The 15772-nt window shown below is 35.3% G+C and overlaps 1 protein-coding gene across 6 annotated transcripts in view; it reads right to left on the bottom strand.

The window, feature by feature from the left end:
- LOC135100845 (E3 ubiquitin-protein ligase UBR2-like) overlaps positions 1-15772 on the bottom strand; it is a 52250-nt gene that overhangs the window by 21734 nt on the left and 14744 nt on the right. For all 6 annotated transcript variants that reach the window (XM_064004311.1, XM_064004310.1, XM_064004308.1 and 3 more), the window contains exons 9-20: positions 15115-15246; positions 14648-14843; positions 12544-12719; positions 12272-12426; positions 10319-10595; positions 8714-8932; positions 7484-7711; positions 5656-5790; positions 4531-4679; positions 3678-3905; positions 3294-3507; positions 846-973 (exon numbers count right to left, since the gene is read on the bottom strand). In XM_064004311.1, the coding sequence (XP_063860381.1) occupies positions 846-973; positions 3294-3507; positions 3678-3905; positions 4531-4679; positions 5656-5790; positions 7484-7711; positions 8714-8932; positions 10319-10595; positions 12272-12426; positions 12544-12719; positions 14648-14843; positions 15115-15246 (2237 nt within the window). The remainder of the gene's footprint in view (positions 1-845; positions 974-3293; positions 3508-3677; positions 3906-4530; positions 4680-5655; positions 5791-7483; positions 7712-8713; positions 8933-10318; positions 10596-12271; positions 12427-12543; positions 12720-14647; positions 14844-15114; positions 15247-15772) is intronic.

The following is a 15772-nucleotide window of genomic DNA, read 5'->3' as shown; positions in this document are numbered from 1 at the left end:
ATGAATTATATACTCAACTAGAATGTAACACCAAGGCATTGGACAAATCTGCCTTGTTGCCAACATCATTATATTAAAACTGTCTATATTTAGAAGTTTATATCTAGAGATCACATAGTTTAATTTGTTGTGTTAAACTATCACTTCATCTGAAGTTATTTGAGTAAATATAATCAATGAATGTACTTAAAGATTAACTGATAGCCTATTTTGACTATTGTTAAATTGCTTTTCTTGAAGCTTCACTGAAGCCAGTCTGAGTGAATATCATCAGTGTTAACATTAGACATGTCATCATTTACTTGAATGCGAACTACCCATTCATTATCATCACTGATTATTTGCCTTATTTTCTAAGAAAGTGCTGCCAGAGGCTTTTTGCCTGGTAGTCATATTTAACAGAATAATGTGTGAGTAGGGAGTGGCGAACGACTGAAGTGTGGGGTCCAGGTATGAGGTGGGGTAGGGAACAGTGATTAGTTGTGCACTCCTGCTATTCTTAAACTAAGTGTGCTGCACATATACACTATCCATATTAGGTAGCACTTAAAGGATCTCTCTCTAGGACTATTCATATATAAGACAGTACACTATGGTTTTTACAGTGGAACCACCCTGCTAATAGGAAATATTATATGTAAAAAAATAAGAAGAGAAGTAGAGAAGAGCAAACACTCCAAACCAAAACTGTGCAAATATGATGAATAAAGCTGTAAGACATTTCATTTAAAAAAAAATCATTTATGATTTTTTATCAAGGTGATCAACTTATGAAGGATCCTATGATGATGTAAGCCTTCAGAAGTGAAGCGGAGGATATGAGAACATAATTCTTGAATACTTACGTTACTTCCTGAGGCGGCATCAGTGTCTGCCGAGGCCCAATTGCTATCATATTTTCTGGGAGCTGATCAGTAAGTTCCATTACCATTGGTTCAGGGACGTCTGCAGGTTGGTCAGTTGATGGGGTTTCCTAATAACAGTTTGGCTTATTAATTCACAATATTTTCAATGCAATTAGTCTATTTTATATAATGCAAAAATGGCTTAAAACAATAAGTAAAGAAATAAAGAAAATAAAGAAATCCAATTAAAAGTGGGAAACTGAAAAGAATGTGAAAATATCTTAATCAAAGAGGTTTTTATATTTTTTATCGTAACCATATTTTTTACATAAAATGGGTGATTCTTAAACTTTACCGATCACAAATCTATCTCCCTAGAAATAAACAAGATTAAATGTATCAATATACCTGCTCCATTGATACCTATATATTTATGAAAATTACAAAATAAATCTCTCTAAGAAAGAGTAGATATCATACAACAACTGTAAATAATTGTTATAGAGTATTTATAATAATATAATGAATGTTCCTGATGACTGGAGAGAAAATGTAATTTTGTTTCCAATCCCCAGCAAAATACTGTGGTGCAGGAGAGGAATTTCACATTTTTTTTTTACCAAAATAATGCTGAATAGTAAAATTGTCTTATGGAATAACATTAAAGTTGGAAGATACTTGGGGTTTCCATTAAGGAGTAAATTATTGGTTCCACTATCTCCGAAAAAGGAGAGCATCCACCTGCAGGACAGTTCTGGTGAGGTCATCTTGACTGAAGTTGCCTAGTGTCATATCATTTATGCAGTCATCCAAGATGGTAACAATGGAAGAAAATTCTTTTACACTGACCAATCATTATTCATTTATGTCAACAGCAGACAACAGTTCATTACATGGAAGGTGTTTACTTCAGTTTCATATGCTGAATGTTAATAAAAAAATTAAAAAAAATAAAAATAAAATAAAAATAAAAAAAATTGACATTGTAATAGCTCAATGTAATATATTTTCCTTAGTTAAAAATTATGTCAAGAAATATTCTAATAAAAACAGCAACTATATAACATAGATGACTCCCACTTCTGTGTGCTGGAGATCATGGAGTATGGCCATGTTATCAACATTAATTTTGCCGTGTCGTAAGGTCATGCTGCCTACACATGATTACTACAAAACAAGAAAGGGAAAGAACATTCATCCACGGACAGTCAACAGCTTGACAGACTTATTCAGAAAGGCCCAAATGATGGGGATTTAAACAATTTCAATAAGTACCTGATGTTGCTAACATAATAATGGCATACAATGTCCCAACTACTTTTACAGCTGTCCTCATGTGAGGTAGTCAGCTACTGTCCTGAGGAACCCTATCATGACCATGCCCTTGAGGGAAGTTCTTGAAAACAGGTATCAGACATATTGGTAGATAGAGAAGAGACTTTTGAAGGTATTCAAACTATTAATCATCCAAGCGCATCAAAGCACAATTAATGTGCTATTACTATATAACGATATTATTTGTATAATTAAATTTTCATCAATGCAAACTCAGGTAATTCCAAACTCATATTATTTAAACTCCCATTTTCTGGTGACCGGCTGGTTGTAATAAAAAAAAATAAAAAAAATCAGTTATACAAAGTACAAAGGGAGAGAGAGAGAGAGAGAGAGAGAGAGAGAGAGAGAGAGAGAGAGAGAGAGAGAGAGAGAGAGAGAGAGAGAGAGAGAGAGAGAGAGAGAGAGAGAGAGAGAGAATGGGAGATAGGGGATGGGAATAAGATATGACTAAATGTCAAAATTACTTTTCAGAAATACAGAAATGAGTGGCAATGCTAAGATATTTCCTAATGACACATATACTCCTAACATTAGACCCATTACATTCTTTTATGAATGTGAGCTAGTGGTAGAAAAGGTGGAGAAAATGCGAAGTGATAAGAAATGCATAAAAAAAAAAAAAAAAAAAAAAACATATGACAACCAGATGATCTGTAAGGGATAAGTAGAGGAGCACATGAAGGAAAGAGATGAGATATGGACAAAGAAAATATTCCCCTACTTCATTAACATCTGGATTCAAAGGTACAATCCCCATTTCTGAAGATAGTTTATTAAACACACACACACACACAATCTCTCTCTCTCTATATATATATGGAGCTTCTCACATTGTGATTATAGCAGTATTATCTGGTGCTTCTTCAAGTGGAATCCAAATAACAAATATGGAAGCTAAGTTTTAAAGGCAATAGCTCTTCCAACAACCCCGTCTGTGCTTCAAGTTTAGGACTCATAAATCATGGCCTGTTTAGAACAGATCTCCAAGCATTCACATATTAAGTTCAAAGATTAGTTTCCAGTTGTTCAAAGAAGTATACAAAAGCACTGATGGGAGACTGTCCCATTCATTATCTTTTGAGGCATCAGAAATAAAGAGTAACTCCTTACCTTGAAGAAAGTTTCATTTGTTTTTATGAAATTTTGTTGCATGGAGGCCATCTTTGCCATGATCCGGGCTTTCCTCTGGGCAGCAATGTCAGCTCTTTTCTTCTTTTCTGCTGAGGCTGAGGCCATATCAGAAGAAGAAGTAGAGGCCAACACAGCTTCAGATGCCTGACTTGGTTTGGCTGAGTCACTTGACAAGTTGAGAACAGCATGGTACCTGATAAAATGCATCATAAGTAAAACTGACCACCAGCCAAACCCAAAACATTGAAAGACAAGTTTGTGAAGTGTTAACAGTCTCATCATAGAAAATTCATGGGGAAAACACCAGTATAATATTCAAGGCAAAGTGTAAAACTTCTTTCTCCCACTAATTCACGAGCTCACTTCTTAATGGTCCATGCCAAAAGATCTTTGTGGGTTGTTGTTCGGCGGTGGCCCACAAGGCGACCCAGCAAGCTGAGCAGGTTGATTTTCTGTGCCCGGCGTGTAAAGTGGAAGTATGGGTCATTATTGTGGTGGTAACGTTCCTCCTCATGGAGAGCATACCCTATAAGGTGCAGTACCTTCTGCAGCTGAGATTCACTAACACTCTGAGTTTTGGGTTCACTCATCCTGGAAGAAAATTAACACAGCTATATTACAGATTTCCAATAAGCATAATACGATATTGTTCACTATAAAGACTCCCTTGTCCGAATCAAACCCTAGTGGGAGAGTAATGAAAACACCAGGAGTCAATTCAATGAAAAATGGTGATATCCACTGGTCATAGTAATGGTTGCAGTTGTTCTGGATGTGATGATAATTTAAAAACTTGACTGTTTTCATAAATCTTAAATTGCTGAGACTGTTTTCATAAATTTTAAATTGTTGAGAAAATTTAAAGATATTCCAGTGATTACTAGCATCCATCTTATTATCTTGTGTAATTTCTATGTAACCTGCAACTAGTCTATTCTTTGATCCCCCTCAAGATACCTATCTACTTCTATTATAATAAGGAAACTAAATTTCTATCATAAAGTACAATTGTACAATTAATTTTTCTTTTCAAGAATCTGATCAAACTAAAACTAATAAAGCAATTTTTCATCACAAATATATACTTTCTTAAATTTATTGCACCCTTTTTGTGTGCTGATATTAACTGCCTTAAAACATCTTGGCAAGAGGCCACTCACAGGCTTAATGCTATATGGTACAGTTAATAATAAGAACTGGTTAGAATGATACTGACCTTTTTAAAACTGTCTTGATGATATGAAGAAAGACATCACACTGAAGGATGTTGACAATCATGGTGAAGGGCACAGTGAAGGGTGGAGGAACAGGGGGAGGACAACACTCTTCTTCTCCAGCTCCCTTCTTTCTTAATCGCTGTCCAACCTATAAGATATATCACAAATATAATCCATTTTTTTTTTTTTTTTATGTAAGTGGTACTGGCCAAGGAGAATAAAAATTGAATAAATAAATAAATAAATAAATAAATAAATAAATAAATAAATATATATATATATATATATATATATATATATATATATATATATATATATATATATATATATATATATATATATATATACATATATAAAGCCCATTGAGGCACCATTCCCTAAAGAAAGAGGCCAAAGGATTATCCATAATTGAAGAACTACCTTGAGATCTCCCTCTTGAAAGAATTCAAGTCATAGGAAGGGGAGAAAATACAGAAGCAGGCAGGGAGTTCCAGAGTTAACCAGAAATAAAGGGATGAAAGATTGTGAATACTGGTCAACTCTTACATTTGGGAGGTGAACAGAATAGGGGTAAGAGAAAGTAGAAAGTGTTGTGCAGTGAGGCCACAGGAGGGGAGAAACACAGCAAGATAAGAAGAGCAGTTAGCAAGAAAATGTATAGAGTTAACAAGTGGGAGGGTGAGAAAAACTGAGATGACTAAGAATGCCTAACTTTATAGAAGTGGTTTTTGCTAGAGATGTGAAATTTCCAGTCTAGATTGTTAGTAAAGGACAGGCAGAGAATGTTCAGTATAAAAGAGGGGGACAGTTGAGTGTCACTTAAGAAGAGGGGATAGCTATCTGGAGAGCTGTGGTGAGTTGATGGATGGAGGAATTGAGTTTTGGAGGCAATGAACAACACTAAGTTTGCTCTGCTCCTGTCAAAAATTTTAGAGGGGGATCAGAAGTGAGCTATTCTGTGGCTTTCCTGTGTGAGCTGTTTAATTCTACAAAGTGATGAAAGGTGACTTATGTATGCATGAACTTTCCCTTATGATGAAAATGTGGAGTAAAACTACAAAAGGTTATGAAGGGTTACTGTGCTAGCTAATATTCTAGTAAAGACTGCAGCTTTTGTAACTCACCTCAGACTTGCTTTGTTCTTCCCGAGTGTAGTGGTAGAAGAAGAGGTTGTAATGAGAATAATATTCTGGTTTCAGTTCAAAGAAACCTTTAGCATTGCCAGATGATTTCTTAAAATCAGCAACTTCATCAATAACCTGAAAAAATATTAACTAAGTAAGAATATATATATATATATATGGTTGACATCATGGGGTGTTATTTGATTACACATCAAGGTTTTCATATATAAAGATATCATTGAATTAAGAAATGCAGTGTATTGTTTAAGCAAATAATAGCTAAAATATAGCAAACACCATATTTCAACAGTGATAAGCTTGACATTGCAGGATGGCCTGTGTGCAGCCACTTACCAATGATGTATGTTCATATCTAAATGTCCTATAACCTCCAAACCATAGTGTTAACAATATTTGACCATAGAATATCTCCAACTTAGAATGACTTATCTTTCATTTCTGAGAATACAGTGTTGCCATGCCAATTTGCAGTTTGCCATTTGCAGGTTTGGATATTTACAAATTTTAAAAAATGGGAGGGGGGGTAAAACTCCAAAGTAACAGTTTGCATATTTGAGAGAGAGAGAGAGAGAGAGAGAGAGAGAGAGAGAGAGAGAGAGAGAGAGAGAGAGAGAGAGAGAGAGAGAGAGAGAGAGAGAGAGAGAGAGAGAGAGGTCAAGATAAAATTCCAAAGTACCATCTAAATTTGGCCCCAGGGCCCACACTGGTTTATTAGACTTATCCTCAAACCTCAAATCATGAAATGATAAGCAAGGTAATATTAAGGCAAGCTCCATTGAACTCATTCTGGCAGACTCTGCATAGGAACACACAAGTAGCAAACTACTGGAGCAATCAGCTGACCTTCCTCTTCTTGCCGACCTCAAGAGGAAATAACAGACATGCTGGCAGCTGAGATTTCGCAGAATACTCTACCAAATTTCCTGTGAATTGTTGCCAACATTGAATCTCTGTACAAAATTTTTGAGAAACTATCTCGTATGACCATGCCTTTATTTTCTCTCAAAGTCGACAAGTTGTAGTTACGAGAAGGTCAGCTGATCACTCCAGTAGCTTGCCATCTGTGTGTGTGTGTGTGTGTGTGTGTGTGTGTGTGTGTGTGTGTGTGTGTGTGTGTGTGTGTGTGTGTGTGTGTGTGTGTGTGTGTGTGTTGTGTGTGTGTTGTGTGTGTGTGTGTGTGTGTGTTGTGTGTGTGTGTGTGTGTGTGTGTGTGTGTGTGTGTGTGTGTGTGTGTGTGTGTGTGTGTGTGTGTGTGTGTGTGTTCCTCTGCTGAGTCTGCCACAATGAGTTCAATGGAGTCTGCCTATGCCTTGTGATTAACAAGTGTGATATATATAGTTTATGGTTTAAACTATAAACATAGGTATTTCTTAGGCTTGTAGGGGTTGCTTTCAGGATTTGCCAATTTTTGCTATTCATGGGGAGGCTTGGAACATAACCCCCAGCGAATAGCAGGGGAATACTGTATGTGACTTTCCTCCTGGAACACCTTATATATATATATATATATATATATATATATATATATATATATATATATATATATATATATATATATATATATATATATATATATATATGTATATATATATATAATGTATAAAACACACACACACACACACACACACACACACACACACAGACCAAGGCTGTCTTACCCCCAAAAAAAGGGAGATAGCCAAGATATGGCAAACAACTTTAACATTCACACTCATTTATAAAATTCACTTTCCAGTATTTACTTTGACTTGGAGGTTAGATCATATTTCAGATTTCAAGAGAAAAGATTGTCTATATAATCACACACCTTTTCCATGCCTGTCTCATGATTTGGCCCTTCAGGTAGAGCCTTGTTGAGCAGTGAGTGTGGCATGGGCTCAATACAAAGGAGCTGAATGATCTCTTTCTTAATCCTATCCTCCTCTTCCACTTGTCCAATGCCTGGAGTGTAACGCTCAGCTACCAAAGTCATCACAAGCTGCAAATACTCTTCCACCAGCACCACTGTCTGCCTCATGTTGTCCTCATCACTGCTCTGGAGAGAGAAAGAGACAGTAGAAACTTAAGATGAAACCCAAAAGAGTCCTCAAATTAACCTGAAAATTTCCATAATTTTTCGGTATCAATAATTAAAGGTATGGTATATAAACCGAAAGATGACTAAAGATCATTCTCCTCTTACCTGCCCCCCCCAAAAAAAAGTTGATTTTATGATTGTGCTGAGAATTGGTAATCCCATCATCCATCAATTAGTGGTACAAACAGCCTTACTGACATACTAACCCCTTATCAGGCATTTGTACACAGGTGCTGGTAAGTGCAAGAAACAATATAGCAATATCTAAGGTCTGTATAGTTGTTTGATGGAGACATAAGACCTACCAATAGCTATAAGGATTACAGCATTTTTAAATGGTGCTAATAATGATTCTTTAGTTTGTCAAAATTTTCCTCATGTATGAGGTGGAGTTCTTGTTTGAGTGTTTTGCATTGTGGAATATAAGATTTGACTATGATGAATAATATGTGAAAAATCATAAACTGACATATATGCATAGTGCTTCCTAAAGAATTATAGCAAAAGCACTCAAAAACCTACAGTTGAAGTAAGAAGTCAGTGTCTATAAGAATTACTTACATACATACATACATTTACCAAAGCTGTCTCCCCCCAAAAAAATTGGGTAGCCAAGACAAGACACACAACTTTCACATTTACTCATTCACACCATTCTCTTAGCCTCTTGGGTTCCAGCAGAGAAGATAAAGTACTCCTGCCGTCACTTTCTGGGGATCAGCCACTCAGTTTGGACAGTCTGGTCTGGAACAAGGTTCCTTCATACTATCTTCTCCTACCATACCTGATTCCCCACACCTGTGAGACTATCAATGTGTGGCACCTCCCTCACAGGTCACAGGGATGCATCATCCCTCACACAATCACAGCTGCTCTCCATTCACTCCTTTGACCCACAGTCATTGCACTATGAGAATAAAAGCATTAAAAGTATAATTTCATCAAATATAAGAGAATCACCTTGTAGTAATTTACTTCATAGTCTTCCCGTGCCCAGTTCATGAGGTTGAAGCGGTTCAGGATGTGGACAAGAAACTCATTGGAATCAATGAGTGTTGCTGCAATCTGCAGAAGCATCACATCCCTATCCAGCATCTCCTGTCGACACCGCACATTGTGGTAGAAGTAGATCTGGTTGATGAGTGAAAATCCATTGCGGCGCCACATCCCAGCATGCACCTGTTGCAAAAGCAGTGAGTGGTTTAATTAATGTGATAAAGAGGTTACTAGGTATGCTGGATATGCAAACTGCAATTAGAAAATAAATAAAATAAAATGAAATATGAAATCAAGTTTTTAATATCCAAGAAAATATTATTAAACAAATATCTATTTACCTATCTCTTTGATGTCTTGTTCCCTCTTGGAGTGTCCCTCCAAGAGGGTGGTCATAACAGAAGAGCCTCAATCTTCCCTTATTTAAACATTACCTTGTTTGTTTAAGCACTTGGCCTCTACTAACACTTCTTTCACACATGTACACCCTTACCCTATTCTTCCACATTTCAAGTGACCATCCTCTTCTACCTGCACCTTGAACATCACTCATATACACTTTCTTTACAAACTGTTCACTCTTCATTCTCTCCATACAGCCATACTATTAGTGTGTTCCTTTTTACCTATTTCATCACTCTACAATCTACATTATTTGCAAAGATGCTCATACCACATCTCTCATACACTCTCTTATTGCTCTCACTATCCATCTTCATCACTGCAAATGCCCATCTCAGGTAGCTCATTTCCACAGCATGAACTCAACAGCTGTGTCCTATTCCACATTCAAGAATGACATTGGCTGGAAAATACTATTCCTTAAACTTCTCTTTACTACCAGACACATTCCTCCCTTTCATGACACTCATAAATTAACCTACCTTTCAGAACCCTCCCTCTTCTCTCTCTATCCATATCAACATGTTTATCTAGCACTATTCCTAGATATTTAAACCCACTTATTTGTGCATAAAAAACGCATCTTACATTTTACATTTAAAGAAGCATTCCTCTATGGTAGGGTGGTGGCCTGGCCATACACATTTCATGTGCACAATTAAAAACAACTAAAGGATAGAGTATGAAAAATTAGGTATTTCCTCTCCTATATTTCTATTCCTACAATTAGATGAATGATCTTATTTTGTCTTGGTTGCATACCTTCAAGAGAAATCACAACTAGGTATGTAAATAGACACACCACAACACCAAGGGGAAAAAAATGAAAGCTTTTATGTTCCTTGAACACTATCCAGTCAATCATCTACCACATTATATAAAGCCCAATTAGTTGTCTAGAGCAGATTTTAGATGGCTATTTGCTACAATTACAATAATTTCAACACATTCCATTCAAGTATGTGCTTCACCATTTGCAAAAAAAAAAAAAAAAAAAAAAAAAAAAAAAAAATGGTAATACAACTATTTCTTCTGCATTATATAAGAAGCATTATGTATGTATACTAGGTAACCAAATAAATGTTGTACTGTTTGGCGTGACTACATATATCACTGTACCCACACAACAGAACAATGCTATCCCATACTATAACTTTAGAGTCTCACCTGTGCTATCATGACTTGGGTCCTTAACACAGGTTCCATCAATTCCTCTGGTGATGGCTTTCCCTTAACCAGGAACTCTGGAGAATTGTAGTTGAGGTCATACTTGTCCAGGTGAAGAGTGAGAGCTGCCACCAAACGGGACAGTGGCAAGTGGATGGAAACAGGGGCTGAGGACACGTCATACTCAATGCATGACACAGAGTAGTCTAGAAGTTCTCGGACATACCTCCTCCGGCTGGCCTCATTCCCTAGCTCTCCAAGTGACTTCATCAACATCCTGAGAGAGGCAATTCCTTACTATGATATTTTCACAATACTACTGGTATAAAAAAAAAATAAATAAAATAAAAAAAAATGCATTTAGAGTAAAGTAATATCAGATCATCACAATTACCTTACTCACATTTACATGGAATTGGTGAAGCAGTTTTGATCTGAAGGTCATCCCAAGAAACTTCAAATGAAAAGGCAAGCATGCACAAACACAAACACAAACACACACACACACACACACACACACAAATAAATAAATAAATAAATAAATAAATAAATAATAATAAATAAATAAATAAAATAAATAAATAAATAAATAAAAATAAATAAATAAATGATAAATAAATAAATAAATAAAATAAATAAATAAATATATAAAATAAATAAATAAATAAAATAAATAAATAAGTAAAATAAATATAGTAATCCCTTGACTATCGCAGGTGTTATGTTCCAAAACCCCCACAGTAGGTGAAAATCTGTGAACTAGAAACAATACTGTACAGTGTATTCATTTATTTTTATAATTTGTATATATCTATTTTATTATTTTTATATAAATTTAAGCTTTTATAATAAACTCTCCTCACACTCTTTTAACCTTTTCTATACTCTTAAACAATTTTTTAACTCAAACTTACTTTTTAGACACATCATTACGTATAAAAAAAAATAATAACAACAATATATTTGGTACACTCACCTGTGAAGATACTACAATCTGAACGATGATGACCATTATGATTAGCTGTGCAGTACTGAACAATGTAGGTGAAGATGGTGTATAGGAAGATTACAGCTAACAGCCTGACACATGCAGGCAGTGCAAGGGAAGGGTTTGCTTACATTTAGGAAAACTGATTGTACCACACACTGCCTATCCATAATTTTACACCATCTTTATCCATCCATCCTTTTTCATGAAAATGTACAAAAGCACCTGGTGGGAATTTTATTTTAGGTTTAGTTTTGCACTTGAAGATGAAGAACGTATTTTATTCATTGTACTGGTATATCACTGTCTCAGTTGTCTGGTGCTCACTGGCCTAAACTTCACCAAAGATGGTTTGGTAGTTTGGGTGTCATCTTATACCACCGTTATCAACTAAAAAACATTAAATGTGAACTGAAATTTGGGGGTCATCTTATATGAAAGTCGTCTTATCTGCTGAAATATATGTTAAGTTGAATCAAGGGTATACTCAACTCTATGAATTACAATAGTGTATTTTTATTTAGCAATTAATTAATTTTTAGCTAGAAAATTATTATTTTACCACAGAAGTTATTAAAATCTAAAAACCTATAAATATCTATCAGCCACAGAAACCCGCAATATACTGAGGAGTCAGTGATATAAATTTACATATATTAGCAAGAAAAATCCACGATGTACTGAGGGTATGATAGGTGAATCCGTGATAGTCAAGGGATCACTGTAAATAAGTAAATAATAAAAAAAAATAAATAAATAAATAAACAAGTAAATAAAATAAATAAATAAATAAAATAAATAAATAAAAATAACAATTAAATAAACAATATAAATGTATTAATAAATAAAATATAAATAAAATATATGAATAAATAAAATGCATAAATAAAATATGTAAATACATATATAAGAATGATAAACAAATAAATAAACAAATAAAAATAACAGAAACATGAAGCAATTACCGATAAGCCTTGAGGAGTACAATGCGATCAGAAGCTGCCCACTCAGTAACAAGTGGGATGACTGATGCCAACTTAATATGGAGGTTGAAGGCAGACTCCCATTCTGGCTCATACTCCATGTGAGTGCCCACCTGCCGCACCATTGGATCCATGCTCTGTAGTTTTAAGTGGATATATAATTAAAATGATATTATCTATATCTAAATGATGAAAATGATAATTGGGAAACCAAGAAGTGTAACAGCAAGCAATGATGTCTCCAACTCACTCACTTGCATCATGCTTAAGAGACGCAAGAGGAGGCTGTAACCATGAAGAAATCCTTTCCGTAGATCATCAGTCCAGACTTCTGGCTTCACCCCCAGTAGATACTTGAGGTCATACAGAATGTACTGGATGCGCCGGAAGGAGGAAGTGTTGGAGCTGCGATGTTCTAGAGCAAGTTTATCTAAAACATGAAAAGATGGATAGAATGGCCTTTTTTTTTTATTTATCTATTTATTTTTTTATTTTTTTAAGACTGAGGTTCCCACCTCTATACATATTTCCCTAGAGTAAGGTTAACACGTAAAGTAAATGAGAAGATTGGTAAGAACAGAAGAGGAGTGATACTGTTGGTGATGCCAGTACAGTAGGGTGTTTTGGAATGAGAGATTTTGATATGAAATGGATGGGTGAAAGTGAATTTTGATAAGTTCGGGTATTTGTGGAAGCATGTGTTTAGCACTTTAGCACTAAGTGAGAATGAAGGGAAAGCTCACAAAAACTACACTTATGATTGCAGAATTTTGGAGTAAACTTAAATATAGCATTATTTGGGGATTTGAATGCTAGAATTGGGGTGTTCACTATGGTCTGGAAAAAACTGCCAGATTTACCAGCTGACTGAATTTTACACATAAAACAGTCAGCTGGAAAAAAATCTTTACATCATTTGTGTTACCAAACCAACAAATAAAATATAAGGAACATTTTTAGCCACCATCATCAAGCAGAGCAAGAAATATGGCAAAACGAGCTAAATGCTAAGCACATTGTCTCAAGTTTGGGATGTATCATCACCTTGGGAGGAATACTATTTTTCCTCTCTATATGACCTTACTTTATCCATTTAAGTTATACAGTTAATATACCTGTGTATAAGTCCTGGCAAATATGAAACAAACAACCATATTTTGATGCCAAATCTTAGCGGAACACTGGTGAAGATTGTCTGTTGACATTGTGTCTCCCAATGTCTTCCCTGAGTTGTTGTTTTCTTCTTTGGAAATACAATTCATCCTTTCACACCTTGGTTCTTCTTTCCTGATATGTTCATGCAAACAACCACAACACATGTACCAACTAGGGTTTTACAACAGCAATACAAACTCATATCTTCCGCCTTGGGTTTGTTGGGTATTTTGGAGAAGTTGGTGTGTCTGATATTGGCCAGTCCTTTCATCTCTGTACTGTTTAGGCCAACATAATATCCTGTCAGCACAAATAATACTTGCTCAACTCTTTTGGGGATTTGCCAGATAAAACATTAATCCCTATAGAAACTAGTGGAATATGTTTCAATCTAAATATGTAGCAGGAGACTAGAAATAAATGTGAAAACACTGAAAGCCTAGTTATAAGTAATTAGCATATGATACCTGTTCTGCAGAGTGTGCATCATCAAATCCTGTGGATACTGCTGGCATAAACACTTAGGATCAATGTTTTGTAGCACTTAAGTACAGTACATCAAGATGTATCACAAGAGGTGATTTTAGAATGTGCTCCTCTAGAAAACTATGGGGAGCACTGGCTGATCCCTACATTAATACAGCCAACAATCACAGGCAACTCAGCCCATAGTGAATGCCCCAATTGGGAATGCTTCACTTGAATGCATACCCAAGCTTAGATATATTCAATCTACACCTAAGCTTAAATTTACTCAATCTTTTCAATAATAACAAGGGACTTTTTTGTATCCAAATTAAGAAACCTGGGGAAAAAAAAAGGGGCGACAAAGAAAGGAATAACCTGAACATGTGACCTGCCAAGTGAAAAATCTGCATATATATCTAAAGTAATATGTATGTGACACAGTAATAGCTAATCTAATTTTTCATAAAAAGACCTAGTATAACAAAATATATGAATGTCTATGCACCACATTATTTATATCAAAGTCTGTTGGTGTTCTCTGTTTTTATTTTGTCTTTCTTTTGATCTATCTTCTCATGAGAGTGATGAAAAATTATTTCAAGCTGAAGTATAGTGCCCCAGTCACAATTTCCTGTCTGGACATTTTTGAGAGTTAGGAACAAATGGAATGAAACTGCCTTCAAAGTACATACAAAAAATAGACTAGTAAGGATATATATAAAGGACTACACTTACTGTCCTTGAGTTTCTTGTCACATTCAGAGAGGAATGTGTTGAGGAGACGTGCCAGCACATCCTCTTCGGCTACCAGCATGTGAGCAATGGTAGGCATGGTAAACAGTTGCACACCAAGAGAAGCCACTGATACTGAATGGTCATGGTCATCAAGAATGAAATCCTTCATCATCTTGCTGTAGTGTTTGGTGAATGTCTGAAAAATAATGATGGAAGGCACTCCATTATCATCAATTTACATAAAAGTTTTTCTTTTGCTATCCAGTAACTTTTTGGCAGCTTTCATCTTGATAACCATATGAATTTTATTTGTAAAGTGATTACTTTAACATACCATGCCATTTTCATGAAATATTATTTTCTTATTATTCTTTCAGAAAAAAGTGTAAAATAAAATACAAATTTTCAGGGTATTCCCTATACAGCATAATTACTCAAAGCATGCAACATTACTAAAAGTATCCTACCCTGGCAAACATCTTTTTGCTCTCTTGATCCATGAGCATTCCAGAAATAAAGAGACGATGCCACTGCACTCTAGCTGTCTTCCACATTTTGGTGTCTGTCCAGATGATGCTCTCAACAATAGTCCCTCCATCCTGCAATATAAAGATCCAATTAGTTTTATATTTGCAAATCTCAAGCCAGGAATTTTGAAACATTTATTGAGCATCTTAACATCTGAGGCTTTGCAAAGAAAATGACACAAAAGTAGTTTTTTATAAGCCAGAAATCCTGTACAAAGTTATGGATGGAATTATTGTAATTCCATATGGAGAATGACACACAGCACTACTTTTATGGAACCTTTCATGGAGAATGATACACAAGTGTCATTTTAAAGAATTCCACACAAAAACATGTAAAATTATACACAAGCGCTGTTTTTTATTAAGTGCCAGAAATTTTGTTTTAGTTATAGGTAAAACGATGCTGATTCTATTTCTTTTGTTTTCTTAAACATATGGGTAAAATGCTGATTGCACTGTTTGAAAGAAACTGGTATCCTCAAAAAACCATTTCCTTCTGGGAACAATTAGCTCATACCTTTGTAGTCTTCATTTATTACTATCTCTGTCTATATACCAATCCAGCAATCCCAAACAGGGTGGCCCAGACAAGGCA

Source organism: Scylla paramamosain, chromosome 5 (assembly GCF_035594125.1).
Source record: "Scylla paramamosain isolate STU-SP2022 chromosome 5, ASM3559412v1, whole genome shotgun sequence".
In the NCBI taxonomy this organism is placed as follows: domain Eukaryota; kingdom Metazoa; phylum Arthropoda; class Malacostraca; order Decapoda; family Portunidae; genus Scylla; species Scylla paramamosain.
Note: the sequence above shows the minus strand (reverse complement) of the source record. Positions and strands in the feature narration are given on the sequence as shown.